Source organism: Mytilus galloprovincialis, chromosome 14 (genome assembly GCF_965363235.1).
Source record: "Mytilus galloprovincialis chromosome 14, xbMytGall1.hap1.1, whole genome shotgun sequence".
NCBI classification, from domain to species: domain Eukaryota; kingdom Metazoa; phylum Mollusca; class Bivalvia; order Mytilida; family Mytilidae; genus Mytilus; species Mytilus galloprovincialis.
The window spans coordinates 61,523,063-61,538,640 of record NC_134851.1 but is presented as its reverse complement, the minus strand read 5'-3'; the positions used below and the strand labels follow the sequence as shown (position 1 = coordinate 61,538,640).

Below are 15,578 nucleotides of genomic sequence, written 5' to 3'. Positions count from 1 at the left end.
AGATGTATCCATCGGATCGCCATCAATGATGGTGATACATGGCTGTGTACATAATGTATATACAACTCGTCTAAACATCAACCGAACAATGTTAGATCTGTAAATTTGCTTTCGCAAATTTTTGGGTTCTTCCCTCGCCAGGATTCGAACCCATGCTACTGTGATATCGAGACACCAAATCGCCTGCACTGCAGCCGTCCCGCTAGACCACACGACCACCTGGGCTCTCAATTAAAAGAGCTTTCGGTGGGCATGTGTTACCTTTCCACGTCAGTGTTAATCTAGCGGCGTACTACAGTACATGATATATAAGGCATGAAGATGTTATTGTTACAGATCAGCTAAATTATCTATAGTAAAGGATCCTATAAATTAATGTAAGATACAGTCACAGAAAATAATTATATTCATAAGTACGTCTGAGTCAGTGACAACCCTACAACAGATGTATCCATCGGATCGCCATCAATGATGGTGATACATGGCTGTGTACATAATGTATATACAACTCGTCTAAACATCAACCGAACAATGTTAGATCTGTAAATTTGCTTTCGCAAATTTTTGGTTCTTCCCTCGCCAGGATTCGAACCCATGCTACTGTGATATCGTGACACCAAATCGCCAAATATATCATGTACTGTAGTACGCCGCTAGATTAACACTGACGTGGAAAGGTAACACATGCCCACCGAAAGCTCTTTTAATTGAGAGCCCAGGTGGTCGTGTGGTCTAGCGGGACGGCTGCAGTGCAGGCGATTTGGTGTCACGATATCACAGTAGCATGGGTTCGAATCCTGGCGAGGGAAGAACCAAAAATTTGCGAAAGCAAATTTACAGATCTAACATTGTTCGGTTGATGTTTAGACGAGTTGTATATATATATATATATATATATATATATATATATATATATATATATATATATATATATACGTTGTCGAGCAATTCAATGATATCATGGTGTATAAAACGTCGCATTCAGAAGTTGAAAAACTGTGTGAATAATCGACCAAAGTCTGTTTTCAGAGACAAAGAGGCCGTGGAATGTCTACTGTCTCTTCATTGTAAGTATGGTTTTGTTCCTGTGGACATAGCTTCAAATAATATTGTCTTTGCATGTAAATCGTATTACTACGGATGTCTTGTAAAAGAGTTAGGAATAAATGAACACTCCGGTAATCCAACATACAAAGACATATCATTTGACAAGGACGAGGTTTTAACAAATCATAAGTCCTTCATGGCTTCAATTAACATTACAATGAACACCAAATCGGAGGACTTACCTTGTTTGTATTGGATACCTTAGCTTCACAAAATTTCGTACAGACAACGGGACATTGCTGGCTCATCTGCATGTTCCACTAAAGAATTGTCTTTTAGATTGACTAAAATTATGTCCACAGTGAAAGAAGGTCTTCAGGAAACTGTTAAACTGTTTACTCCCATCGTGGTATTAACCATATGTGGATCATCTTAAAAATTCTTAAGAACTTCTAGATAATTTTAAATCTCGGTCTATTTCGGAAATTAGTTGTATCAAAACTTTCAATTTTTCAAACCTGTATACCACTATCCCCCATGTGAAATTGAAAAATCGCCTGAAAGAAATGATCCTCATGCCTTTCAACATAAAAATGGTAGCATACGCTATAAATATATTACTTTGGGATATCATAAGGCAGATTTTGTTAATAGTGAACAAAAGGGTAAAACATGCACAGAAGAACAAGTGATCAGTATGCTGAAGTTTCTTATCGGCAACATATTTGTTGAATTCGGAGGTAGACTTTTTCAACAAATTGTCGGCATTCCTATGGGAACAAACTGTGCGCCTCTCCTTGCCGACTTCATGCTCTTTTCATGTAAATCGGAGTTCCTACAGACACTTGTCAAAAACAAGAAGATCAAAGAAGCCAGATCTTTTTATTTCACTTTCAGATATATTGATGATGTTCTTTCCATTAACAATCCGAACTTTTCTGATTGGGTTCCATTAATTTAATCCCATGAACTAGAATTTGAAAAAAAACCAACAGACACGACTTCCTCCGCCTCATTTTTAGACTTATAACTCGAATTTGACATACACAGTAGTTTCAGTACCAGACAGGGGCGGATCCAGCTATTTATAAAGGGGGTCCTAATCCAGAGTAATAGGGGGGCTTCCAACTATGTTCTCCCATGCAAATGCATTTATCGTCCAAAAAAGGGGGGGTTCAAACCCCCGGAACCCTCCCCCTGGATCCGCCACTTACCAGAATCTACGACAAACGAGACGATTTTTATTTTGAAATTATAAATTTTCTCCATCTTAGTAGAAATATACCATGGGATATACATTTTCCAACTTATTTGATATTCACGAGCCTGAAGCTCCTACTCAGACTTTGTAAAACGTCACCAGTGTCTGAGCAGAAAGTTGATGAACCAGGAGTATGTCAAAGAACGTCTCGTCCTTTTTCTGGTTCATCGGAAGGTATAAAGACCTTGTTGATAAACATCCGTAATAACTTTACAAATAATACATGATGGTCTTGATGTATAGATTCTGCGTACTGATGTTGTTTTTCATCTTAACAACGTGTTACATTGTTCTTTTGTGTGTCTTTCTTATATTATTAATATTACGTTTACTGTTTGGTTTGTTTTCTGTAATAGATCTGATATCCATTTGACGTGGCTCGGTTCTTATAACGTGACTCTGTACTATAAAGATCCCGTCATTATTGTATTGTTCAATTATACGTCATTATGCCATTGTTTTATTATAAACTTTTAAATACTTTGAACGACAAACGACAAAACTATTTTACCCGTGTAATGGTAGTAACCATACGTGGATTGCTTAAAAATCTAAAGAACTTCTGGACAACTTTTTATCTCGGTCTTATTATGAATTAATTCTAACAGAACTGTTGATGTTTATAATTTTTTGGAATAAACATTGAAAGACAAAATTTCTTCCTTTGACGTTTACATTTTGTGACGTCAGACACGCAAAGCAATGAATGTGTTACTTAATTTGATAGGTGCTTTCGTGTTTTTTTGTAAAGGATTGTTTGTTTTGAGATTCTAACACAGTGATGGCTGCCGTACCCATATTTTATCTTTTATTTATTCTGTCTGTTTTGTTCACGCATCGTTGTAAATATAACGGAATTTGATGCGACTGTCATAGAAGTGAGATAGTTAGCGCCATCAAACCAGGTTCAATTCACCATTTTCTAAATTTTAAAATGCCTGTACCAAGCACTTAAGCTTTTACAATCGAGGTAGTGTGGTTAAAAAAGATATTCCTCAACTGCAAATGGTTTTATTTTTTAATTGTGTTATAGTACATCCTGCCGTATGAAAAACAGTAGTTAAGTTCTACTTTTTACATATCGTCTTTATGTATATTTTGTTTTCCTTGAATATCAAGTTTGATAACCAAATCACTTATTCGCAATACTTCAGGTTGCATCATGTCCCTCTTCTACTTAATTCCATTTTCATCAAAAGTCATTTCCATACTTTATACGTCTTCTTCTTTCAAATACATCTTTTCTGTATTACCTATGCATAATTATAACAAATCAGTATCAACAATTAAAAGATTTGAAGAGTTGATATTGAAAATGTATTACTTTATGTAATATTTAACTACTTTTTACTTGTTTGACTTTCTAACAATTTTAATCGTGTATGCTCTATCAAATTATAAGCCGTGTACCTTTGATACATATTTACACCACTTTGTTGATGCAACTGCTGATGGACGTTTCGTTCTCGAGGACATCAGAAGCCCAGTAGTCAGGACTTCGGTGTTGACAAAAAATATCAATTATATGGTCATTTTTATAAAGTTACAAAGTTTGTAAAAGTATGAATCATTCGAAATAATAAAGATTTTCTTAACCCAGGCAGGCATAGATTATCTTAACCATATTTGTTACAACCTTTTTGAATTGTGTTTGTTTTGATCTGATGAATTAAACCTTTTTTCAACTGATATTTGTATGGTTTGTTCTTATGTTACACAACCGTTATAGATTTGGGTAAGAGCTCAGGGATCACAAACACGTTAAATCCCGTTACATTCTGTATATGTTGGTCCGATGTAGGAACCCTGTAGTTCAATGGTTGTCGTTGGTTTTAAGTTTTGTAATGAATTAGAACGTTAGTTTTCTAATTTTAATTATTTCCCATTTTTCATGTTGGGTCCTTTTCAAATTGACTATATTGTATTAGTTTTCTTATTGTTGAACACGTTTAAGGCCGTAAAGGTGCCTTAAAATGCTTATGTCCACTAAATTTGAACTTTGGTTCATAGTTATATCATAGCAATTATACCAGATCTCCATATTTTTATCATAAATACAGTAGGTTCTCCAAGACTTAAGTTTCAATCAGTACACATCGCACGTATCTAGTTAATGACGCCATAAAACAATCTGAGACGCATTTGATGTATTCGCATGAATAATACCCGCATGTGAATCGACAGGATGTAGGATCACGAGTTTGCACAATTGTACATATATAGCAGTATATATTAAGTTATGTTTTAACTTCTTTAAAGCAAAATGAATGTAACTTGTGTAATTACCGATTAATCAATATTTAACGATTTTACTACTGAGTTAACTTGATGAACTTTGAGATAACGTTTATTCACATGATTGATTGGTTAAATGTACGGATTTAATATTAAAAAAGCCTGATATAAAACAAAATAGTTTACGAAAAACAAATATTGTTGACATGAACTAACGACAACAAGTTTATTGTAGGACCTTGACTTGGAACAGGCACATCGATGCAGACATAATCTTTCAATCAGTTAAATTGAGGTCTGGAGCTGGCATGTCAGTAACTGCTAGTAGTCTGTTGTCATTGATGTATTATTGTCATTTTGTTTGATTCATATTCTGACATCGGACTCGGACTTCTCTTAAACTGAGTTTTACTGTGCGTATTGTTCATGTTGTTGTGCGTTTGTTCTTTCTACATTGGCTAGAGGTATAGTAGGAGGTTTGAGATCTTAAAAACATGTTTATCCCCGCCACACGTTTGTGCCTGTCTCAGGTCAACAGCCTCTGTTAGTCTTGTATGATTTTTAATTTAAGTTTCTTATGTATAATTCGGAGTTTAGTATGACGTCCATTACCTCTAAACTAGTATACTTATTTGTTTAGGGACCAGCTGAAGGACGCCTCCGGGTGCGGGATTTTCTCGCTACATTGAAGACCCATACGGTTGTTATCGCCTTGACACTTTCCCCATTTCCATCCTCAATTTTACATAAACAATTATTCGATACGGAAATGGGCATAGAAATGTGAAATATGCACATCGTAAGTGGGGCCAAAAATAAACATTTCCGTTCTAGAATTGAAAATTTACATGTGAAACTGAAATATAGAAATTAGTAAAGGACACATTATGCCAATTGCATTAGATGTACTTAAATTAATTCAATTTATGCGTTAGAAATTAAAACAAGTCTTGAATTTTTAGTAAGCATTTCAAAAAGGCAACGGTTTGATTTAAAGAGTACCAATTTCATGTAATTTAAACTAATCTTTCGTGAATTCGGCTATAAGTTATGATCTTTTACAATACAAAACATTGTTATACCTACCAGCTACATCATCGCTCAATGTCTTGATTCTTTTTTCAAAGGTCTCTTGATGACAGTTTTTGAGCTTCAAACCTACAGACATTCTTAATATGCATAAATGTTGCTTTATGTTATAAAATTAATAGAAAACATTTGTTTCAGCCGTCAGTAATATTAGTACAGTGGTAATATATATGCAAATCAGTATAATTAGGGCAAGCATAGGATATTCCAATGCCTTTTTTTTCTATACCGATGTCTTTGATGCAGGGTTATTACTCGTACAGAAGCTTATAAACCACGAGTTCCAAGTGGTGAGGTCAGAACTATCCATTCGAAAATTGTACGGAAACCTTCACCAATAGGTTGACCGACATTGAATATTGTGTCACATATGAGGATGGAAATGTTCCGATTATAGTAACCACATTCAAGTCCTCCTTTCCTTTGCTTTCCTATCGATTGAGACTGGTCACTGTGTTTTTACTCACCAGAATACCAAGACATACGAATCTTCCTGAGCACCTTGTCCTTGTTTAGGAAAAAGTCTCAACGCTCATGTTTAATTTAGTCGCGTCTTATATTGTATGTGCTGTCTTATGTCAGGCCAGAAACCTGTAGTGCTGGTATTGTTCGTTTTTGACTATCATATATTATTTTCCTTTTATTTTTTGGCAACGATAATTTCGAATGAATATTATATCAGGGTATTTTTTATCTGATTATATACTTTCAGTTTGGTTCAATGCTAAAGACCGTACAGTGACCTAACGTTGATAAAGTCCGCTTCATTTTCGCCGGAATTATCTAATTGGCGCTCGTGCTGAATTTTGTTTTCATTTTATAACAGTACTATGAGTAGGATTTATTCATATCTTGTAAAGGTGTACCGAAATACAACTTTTTTTTCATTTTGATTAAACAACGTCTGAAACTTATTGATTACGAAACATTCCTCTTTGTTATTTGTAAACGAAACGTGCATTGATGATAAGTTTATTCAACTTTGAAAATTTAAGTCCGATATTTACGGTTAAAATAAAATACGTGGTATAACTTTTACCTGTTTTTTTAAAAGACAAAAATAATTTGTACAGAACTGTCATTAGACATCCAAGGATACCGAAATAAATCTTCTCTGAAATAAAATAAAATATCTCAAATTGTTTGCTTGTATATGATATAACTTCAGTTCTGTTTCAAATACAATGTATTATTTTATTCGAATGCTTTATACTTACATAATTTAGATTTTAATTTATAAGAAAATTTTGTGAGGAAGAATTCTTTTTCAACAAGTTTTCATGGGATGATTGTCATATAGAACAGTCCTATTGTTTTACTGTAAACATAGTGCCAACATGCTAAAATAATAAGGGTCACAATTGAAAATATGTGTTTTTATCTTATTTGGAAAAAAAGAACATTTAATAGGCATTTTTTTATGTTCATATTTTCATTGTAATAATTACTTGCTATTTAACAGATGTATAAAACTTACTTTTGCAATCCGTCACAAAAATGCCATAAATAAACGGAAAAATAAAGGCAATCCATCCTGCATCTGTTTCGAAAAAGGGGAAAACATGTAATTTGTCATTAACCAAATTACTGGAATATTAAATATGATTGTTATAACAAACTTCTGCATGGATTAGTTTTTTAACATCTAGTTGACAGATCTAATTTACTATTTCTTTGAATAAGGGGTTTTCTCTCATTAAACTTTAGTGCATTTGTTCGTATATTAAAAATATATGGGTTAAGTGGTTTGAAAATTTTACTTCAACATGTTCAGCACACAATCAACATTTTGCCATTTGATTTTAAACTTTTCTTTTTGAATTAACTCGGAGTTCAGTTTTTTTTTTTGTGATTTTTCTTTCTTCCAATGGGAGACTACTTTAGACCCATGTTCAAAGACCTATAATCACTCATCTGAAATAAAAATGCAATCCAGTTAAACTAATTAACAGCAAAGCACATGTAATATTGTCATACTCATCTTGTGAACTGAATGTCTGTCTGATATATTTGAATAAAATCCCGGAAGATGTTCCTTGTTTTTGAATTTCATATGAGTAGACAACAACTGAATTTCGATAAAATACGGGTTTTGTCCATTTAGGAAATTTGATTATACCAATACAAGCTACTTACAGTGAACAAACTTTCTCCTCGTATAAACAATTTTTGCAAAATCGCAACAGCGTCTCTTAACTGAAAAGGAACAAAGATATCGTGATGTGTGTGTGAAGGGATATTTGTTTAATGACTTTTTTTATTCAATCCCTTTAAATAATTGAAGTCATTTTGATTAAATAAAAAATCAGTATTTATCATGTTTAGATTTGTCTGATTTCATCTGATTCCATGTGTCTTTACTTTAAATTGTTTATCTAAAAAAGTGGAAAACAACACGTTATAAAGTCCAGATTTCGAGGCGCTTTTTCTGGATTTACCTTCAGCATAACCACCAGAATCCGAATATTTAAAAGCTATAGATGTATAAAAACCGAAACAGTTGAACAGTTAAAAAGACAAATAGTAGTTTACATATATATCTATATGGAAACGTTTAAATCTTATTTATAGTTGTAGAACGAGATTGGTGTTCACCAATCAAAACAATGTATAATAATAAAATATGTATGTAATGCAACATTAAATTAATGAACATTAACATATCCCATATAAAAAAAATATATTACCTTTTCTGTTTTTCCAACATGGGATTAAGTTAGCCAGAAGCTTGTAGAATAAATAAATTGGAAGACATATACAAGAGCCCATTGCCGTCCATGCCAAAAATTCTTCTGAACAGTTATCGGTAAAAATGTCTAAAAATACGTATACATTAAATACAGTCATCCTACGAAACACTCAAAACATCTTTAGCCCCACAGATTATACATGTCTTATTATATTATCCAATACATCTTACTACTATATGACACTAGATGTTACTTCAATTTTCAATTACGAACCTTCCTGTCAGGATCACCTTCTTATGAGTAACTATCCTTAATGCATTTCAAATTGAAGAAATTAAACTATATTACGTAAACAAAACATGTGTGTGTAATGATATTTGACATGTTTTTATTTTTTTAAATACATTGAGATTAACCATTTGTGCTGATTTGAAGAACAGAGGATCAAGCAATAGAAATAAAAAAACATTAAGTCTTTTAATTTACGCAAAGGAAATAAATATTCAAACAACTCATTGCGGGAAAGGGACTTTTATTGGGTAAGCTAAATTGCAGGGTTGAACCTCATTTCGTACCCCGACAATGGAACCATACAAGTAAAAATGTCTGAGTTTTGCAACAAGCCAGTATACATATCTAAGATTACGACTTTGAAAGAGGAGTTGCAGGAAAATGTACCGGAAATGAATTTCGCATACCTGAAATGCACTATGCATTTTGCCCTGTATAAAGCAAATATTTCTTGTTTAATGTAAATTTCCTTTGACTGCATTTCCTACCACATTGTTTATGTGTATGAAGAAGTATAACCAGAGATATCTAAAATTTTGAACGTTCAAATAAAAGAAGGATGTGGCATTAAAAATATCTGTAGATGAAGAGCTTCATGTATTTTTCTTTTGTTAAATTCCTCATCGTTTTTATATCATGCTAGACAACATAAACGCAAATATTATTACAATGATTAAAATATTTACCCTCTGCTAATGATTTGCCGTAGCCTTCTGAAATAAAAAAAAGAAAACAATTATGCTACTATAAGGAAATTAGTATACTATTGCATTTGATTATCACCATCTTTCTACTCTTATATGTTTCTTTTTATTTACCTTATCATTTATATATCCTCGATCATGAAGTTTTAAGCCTTATCATACAATTCCGTTTAAGATAACAAGAATAATTAAAAAAAAACCAAATCACCAAAAGAAAGCATCGTCCTTTCTCAAGACCAAATGATAGAAATGACAAATGTTCAATCAATAGTTTAAGAATATAATATATACCATTGTTCTGCACAGAAACATTAACAACTGCTCCTCCTCTGTTTGTTCCATGAGTGCATCTCCATAGTCCATTAACTTCTGAAGCAGTGTCAAGTCTTCGTTTTACTTTTAAAACGGTAGTGTTTGTAGAACGTTCTTGCTTAATGTAGTTACCGTAAAGTGAATAACATTCTGACTTTGGAAATGGAATTAAACAATGAGCCACTTCTTGCTTAGAGGGACTGTAAAATTTCACTTTCCAAAACAAATTATTCACTTTGCATACAAGTGTGACTGTATCTTTATCCGCAGTCCATAAAAGACTGATGGTTATGTTACAAGGTGAAATGCCTGAAAAGAAAAACGCAAATGAGCTCAGAAAAATTATTAGATCAATGCAATAATTAGTTATAGAACATATCATAAAAGGGTTTCTAATCAATTAATTATTATTAATAACAAAAAAGATTAAGTGATTATTATCGTATTTTGGTGACAGGAGAAGAAAACACACCGATGATGGAAAGTCTTGATGTAACACATGATGCTCTTAATTTAATTTGATTTGATAATTGTATAACGTACCTTTTACATGGAAACAGAGGATTGCCAGTAAAATTATACCAGATTTTCTCATTGATCTTTCAGTAATGTGCTTAAAAAAGAAATATACATTAAACTACATCGTTAAGTTAAAGTCGCGTTATTTCGTTGACATTTCTGACATTTTCTTTTCGTCAAAACTATTTCTTCTAGAGTCCCTTACAATGTACATTGTTTACAGTCCTTGTGTTTTTGTTCTATGATACTCGTTTGTATTATTGTCTATTATTTTGGCTTATATGCTTTGTCTATATGCCGTTTGTAGTATCTTCGATAAATATGACGTGTCTCTGTCTTTATACATTCCGTCATTGTGCCAATGTTTGTTTAAATATTTGTTTGTTTTGATAGTGATTGAGGTAATAACGCAAAGTCGACGGCTATACAGTTGAGAATGGAAATGGGGAATGTGTCAAAGAGACGAAAACCCTCCATAGAACAGCAGAATGTCAACAATAGGTCTTTAATGCAGCGAGAAACTCCCACACCCGTAGGCGTCCTTCAGCTCTCCCCTTAACAAATATATATACTAGTTCAGTGATAATGGACGTCAAAGTAAACTCTACACTAAACTCTAAATTATACACAAAAACTATGCTATACCCTCATTTTTGACATGTTTATCCATTATGAAAACAATAGTATGCCGCTGTTCAAAAGTCACAAATCGATTGAGAGAAAACCAATACGGATTACAAACTAAAACCGATGTAAACACATCAACTATTAGTGGAAAACAGCAGATCACTGTAATGTCTGTTGGTTTCGTGCACATATCGTCGTCAATACAATCGTTTGTAATGCGACTGTCATACAAGTGAGAGGTTGAGCTAGCTATCAATCCAGTTTTAATTCACCACTAGACATAAGAAAATGCCTGTATCAAGTCAGGAATATGACTGTTGGTGTTCATTCGTTTGATTTGTTTAAGCCTTTGATTAGGGACTTTCCGTTTTGGATTTTCCGCGGAGTTCATTTTTTTTTGTGATTTTACTTTTTCCTCTGTTTAATTTTCATACCTTTCTATTTGTTTGGATCTATTTTAATCTGTGTTGGTTTGAGATGATGTCAGCCTCTAGTAAGAATCCATACAACAACCCTATCAGTGGATTGTAGGTAGACTATTGCACCTGTCCAGCATACCATAACAATAAATGGCAATCAAAATATTTTACATGTCAGCTCGTAACAACGTATCCTTGTTATCATATGTCAAACTGTTATTGCCCTGAATATTTAGGCACATTTTCCAACTAGCCCGAATGCAATCAATGATTAATCAAGTAATCAGTATTTTTGTGATAATTATATTGTCAATTCTTGTTTTGTCTGAAATGTTCAATGTATGTAAATAAAACATATGGATAGATATAAAAATAATAAGTTTAAATCATATGATATAATATAGCAACTTATATAGCAATTCAAACTTAACTTTTCTCATTTTACATGTACCTATTGTTTGTAAGTTGACCATGGTTTGTATTTAATACAATGGGTAACTAAAGAATGAAAATAAGAAGAAAGGAATCACTCCTAAGTATAAAAGATCGATATTCACACTATATCAATTTACCGTTTTAATATTGCTTTCGTCGTATTAACCTATCCGTCTGTTTTATAACGGATTTTCTAAAAACAGCTTTTATATGGTGTTTACTCAATTGAAACATCGAAAAGTTATTGAAAGAACAACGTTACTAATTATTATTATTTTAGTATATATTAGAATGTATAGATTAAGATTGATATAGCCTTAATGTATATTATTTTTATTGCAATGGTTATTACCTGGCTCTCGATTTTAACATTATATTAGTTATACTCATATCTTGTAGGTGTGACCAATGTCTTTTTCAATTTAGTATTTGAATTGGACAGCTGTGTTTTATTTTAATTTGATATACTATATTTCAAATTGGGTTCCTTATTGAACTTTGTCGGTGTATCCATTGATTTCAAATTTGTTTTTAATTATCCTTTGAGATCGGTTTATTGGTTGTTTAACTATTGCACATTAACATGATTTTTAGGCCATGGTCTTTGGGGGGGCAATATATTAATCATAAGGTTAAACATGTGTCAATCAATATACGGATAAGGAAAATGTTTAAAGCTTTTTAAATCAAAATCTATGATATTGATTTGCATAATTAACTTTACAGCGTTTCCGTCTTCTATTTCGAAGTTTTTCAGACTGGCTGGAACAGTTTCATATGTTATGTTTCAAGGTTATAGAAAAGCCACACCCACTTTCAGTTTAAAAGATAAGGAAAATATCGTTCATAACGTTAGCTGGACATGTGTGATTCATTATAAGATTTACATGTGATTTGTTTGACCATGAAGTAATCTTTTTACCAGCCTAGAAATAAGGTACTGATTTTCCGGTCGGTTTTTTCTAAATTATGTATTTTATCTATTTAGAAACACATATGATGTAAGTCAAAACATGGAGCATGTTGATCATTTCTTCATTGCCTTACTCGCATACATGATCTCTCAACTATGGTCTCTCAAAAGGTCTGATCATTTTTAATCCATATAATGAAGTTCGTATACAGTTCTCTTAATCAACTCATTTTTAAAAGAATGTATTTCTGATTTAAGATACAAACAGTTTACATGAACAAGCGAGATGTTGACAGATGTGATTATGGTTTATTGCAATAACAGGATACTCAAGTTAATGGCAATACTAAAGTAATTAATTATTAGCAAAAAGACTTAGTATTATATCTATTTACCTTTATGGTTGTTGTGTTTTCAAACAATATTAATCCGGTTTGTTTTGTTCGCAGGTATGTTAATTAGTAATTTAAATGAAGTTATAAACGTGTTTTCGAGAAATCGTTTTATTCAACTGTTGCTATAAAATATGAACGCATGCGCAAAAAAGACGGAAACTAAAATGAATTGTTAACTAGGCAACAATAAACTAACAAAAGGAGTTAGGTCCCCATAACATCTTTTAGGATAATTTATTGAAACATCAGGTAAGAAAATGGAAAAAAAAAATGATTATAGATTATGATAACACAATTAAGTTCCGATATAAAATTATCAGAAACAAACACCTGGTAAATTGATTACGATCAAGAGAGGTAGAAGTCGATCTTCCGTGTACAGGTATTGACCGTTACAGATTTAGAGTATCAAAGGTCATATTGTTGGCATCAATATCATACAAAACAAAATTGCGTTTCTTCTCAATTAAAAGAATATGTATTTGCAGAAATTTGTTTAGGGTCATTCATTCAAGCAGGTTACACGAAGAACAAAGACTGTACATGTCTGAAAATTTGATATGTATGCAATAATGAAGAATTTCAGTGTAAATAAACTCATCATAGATACCAGTATTAAATGTTGTGTTTACGCCAGACGCGCGTTTCGTCTATAAAAGACTCATCAAGGTCGCCCCAATCTAAAAAAAGTTAAAAAGTCCAAATAAGTACGAAGTATAAGAGCATTTAGGACTAACATTCCAACTGTTTACCAAATACAATTAAGGTAATCTATTTCTGGGGTAGAAAATCCTTAGTATTTCAAAAGTTTAAAAGTAAGCCGCACAAGGCAGTTACAATATATTCCTGACAATTCCAAAGCTGATCACATCTAACTTATGTGACTATATTTTTCTGACTCAGTTAGTACTAATTTTGGTTTGTGACCCATTTAATTAAAAAGAACTGTTCTCCATGGTAATGGCTTGCATAATGTCCCAAATCTTACTTTGATTGGACGAAATAACGCAATTGAACAAAAATTAAAAACCAACTGTTCAAAAAACAATGTATTTTAATATGAAAGTTGTAAAATTCAGTTTAAAATGTCATTGCAATCGTCAAATGATAGCTTATTGTACGCTGATTCCCAAAATATATGGTTTCCGTACAATATTTTTTTAAATAAGGGAGATAATTTGTTACTTCCGGTTTGAAAAATGTTACTTCCGATAATATTTGAATATTAACTTGACATTGATTCCAAAAATATCTGGTTCTATATACTTTATATTAATAAAGTACAAAAAAAGCTACATCCGGTTTACACAAGGTCACTTTCGGTTGGTTTTTTTTAAGTTAAATGGTTTGATACCTTTTGCCAAAAGTCTCATGGCTTTATCATGTATACATATGAGGTAAAAGCAAAGGTCAAAATCTAGAACGTCAAATTAAACTATGACCTTGAGATAAATTTCAAGGTCATGAACCAAGGGCTTCAAATCAAAAGACCATAGGTCTTAATCATATTTGGTTAATGAGTTATATCACCATAAGCGTATTTTTAAATACAAGAGGGGAGAAAAATCCCTTTTACGTTGAACGTACCCTTGCAATCAAAATTTATGTGTTGCGACATGTCGCAACTAACAATTTAGTAAAAATAATTTGTTGATATCTTTTAAGATTTTTGGGAATAAGTGAAAATAAGCTAAATTCAAAAATAAGAATATGACCTTGACCTTTGACCTTGACCTAATTTTTAATTTTTTTGGACCAAGGACCTCAAATCAAAAGATCCTAGGTCTCTGTCACTTATGGTTTACAAGATAGAAATGCATATCACTTATATCAAATACATAAGGGGAAATAACTCTCATATGAAGCGTTCATATTGCTTCGGTTAAAATAGGACAAATCATGCGAAGGATATAACGTGCAATTTTATAAAAAAAAATTTGTCGTAATCTTTTACAGTTGCAACGGAGTAAAGGACAAAAGGAAAACAGTGTTTGGGGAGATAACTCCTACAAAGAAAAGTAATCGGTTACACAGGGTAAATTTCAAAAAAGCATAAACTGTTCAATATTATATACCAAATATCTAAGCGACATATTTTGGAACAAATATTTATCGCAGGCGGAAGAAAAAAAGTATAATCAGAAGAAAAACAATAGGTCTTTCCACAGAAAAGTGGAAAGACCTAATTAAAAACCAATTGTTCAGATAACAATTGAAGGTCTTCCACATCAAAGGAATTTCGAAAAGAAGCTAGTTACTTTATACTGATGTGATACATAAGTAGTTTCGATATACTTTTTAATGAAATAAGGGAGATAATTTGCTACTTATTGTGAAGTAAATTTCTTTCTGTCTCATATGATAGCTTCTTGCACACTGATTCCAAAAATATATAGTTAATATCATTTTACCTCAAAATCAGGATATTTTTTACACTTCCGGTTGATCAAAAGTCAGTTCGAGTTTTGAGTGATAAGTAAATGAATTGAAATAACAGAATGTATGATTTTTTAGTACTTTTTCATGAAAAAAGTGCAAAAGTAGCTACTTCCGGTTTTCTAAAGGTCACTTCCGGTTGACATTTTTCAAGGTCATATGTCACCCAACCTTTTGTAAAAGGTCATATGGCATTATATTGAAC

The 15,578-nt window shown here is 32.2% G+C and overlaps 1 protein-coding gene across 2 annotated transcripts; it reads right to left on the bottom strand.

The window, feature by feature from the left end:
* Positions 1–3,374: 3,374 nt before the first annotated feature.
* On the bottom strand, positions 3,375–13,045 carry LOC143059756 (uncharacterized). Of its 2 annotated transcripts, XM_076233308.1 has the most exons (10): positions 12,938–13,045; positions 10,173–10,242; positions 9,609–9,938; positions 9,300–9,326; positions 8,320–8,448; positions 7,769–7,828; positions 7,110–7,172; positions 6,672–6,746; positions 5,630–5,701; positions 3,375–3,561 (listed from the first exon to the last, which is right to left on the bottom strand). In XM_076233308.1, the coding sequence occupies exons 2-10, from the start codon at positions 10,222–10,224 to the stop codon at positions 3,521–3,523; spliced, it is 849 nt and encodes a 282-aa protein (XP_076089423.1). In that variant the 5' UTR covers positions 10,225–10,242; positions 12,938–13,045; the 3' UTR covers positions 3,375–3,520. The 2 variants fall into 2 exon arrangements, 1 of the variants encoding a protein (XP_076089423.1); XR_012973591.1 differs by lacking the exon at positions 7,110–7,172.
* Positions 13,046–15,578: the final 2,533 nt, after the last annotated feature.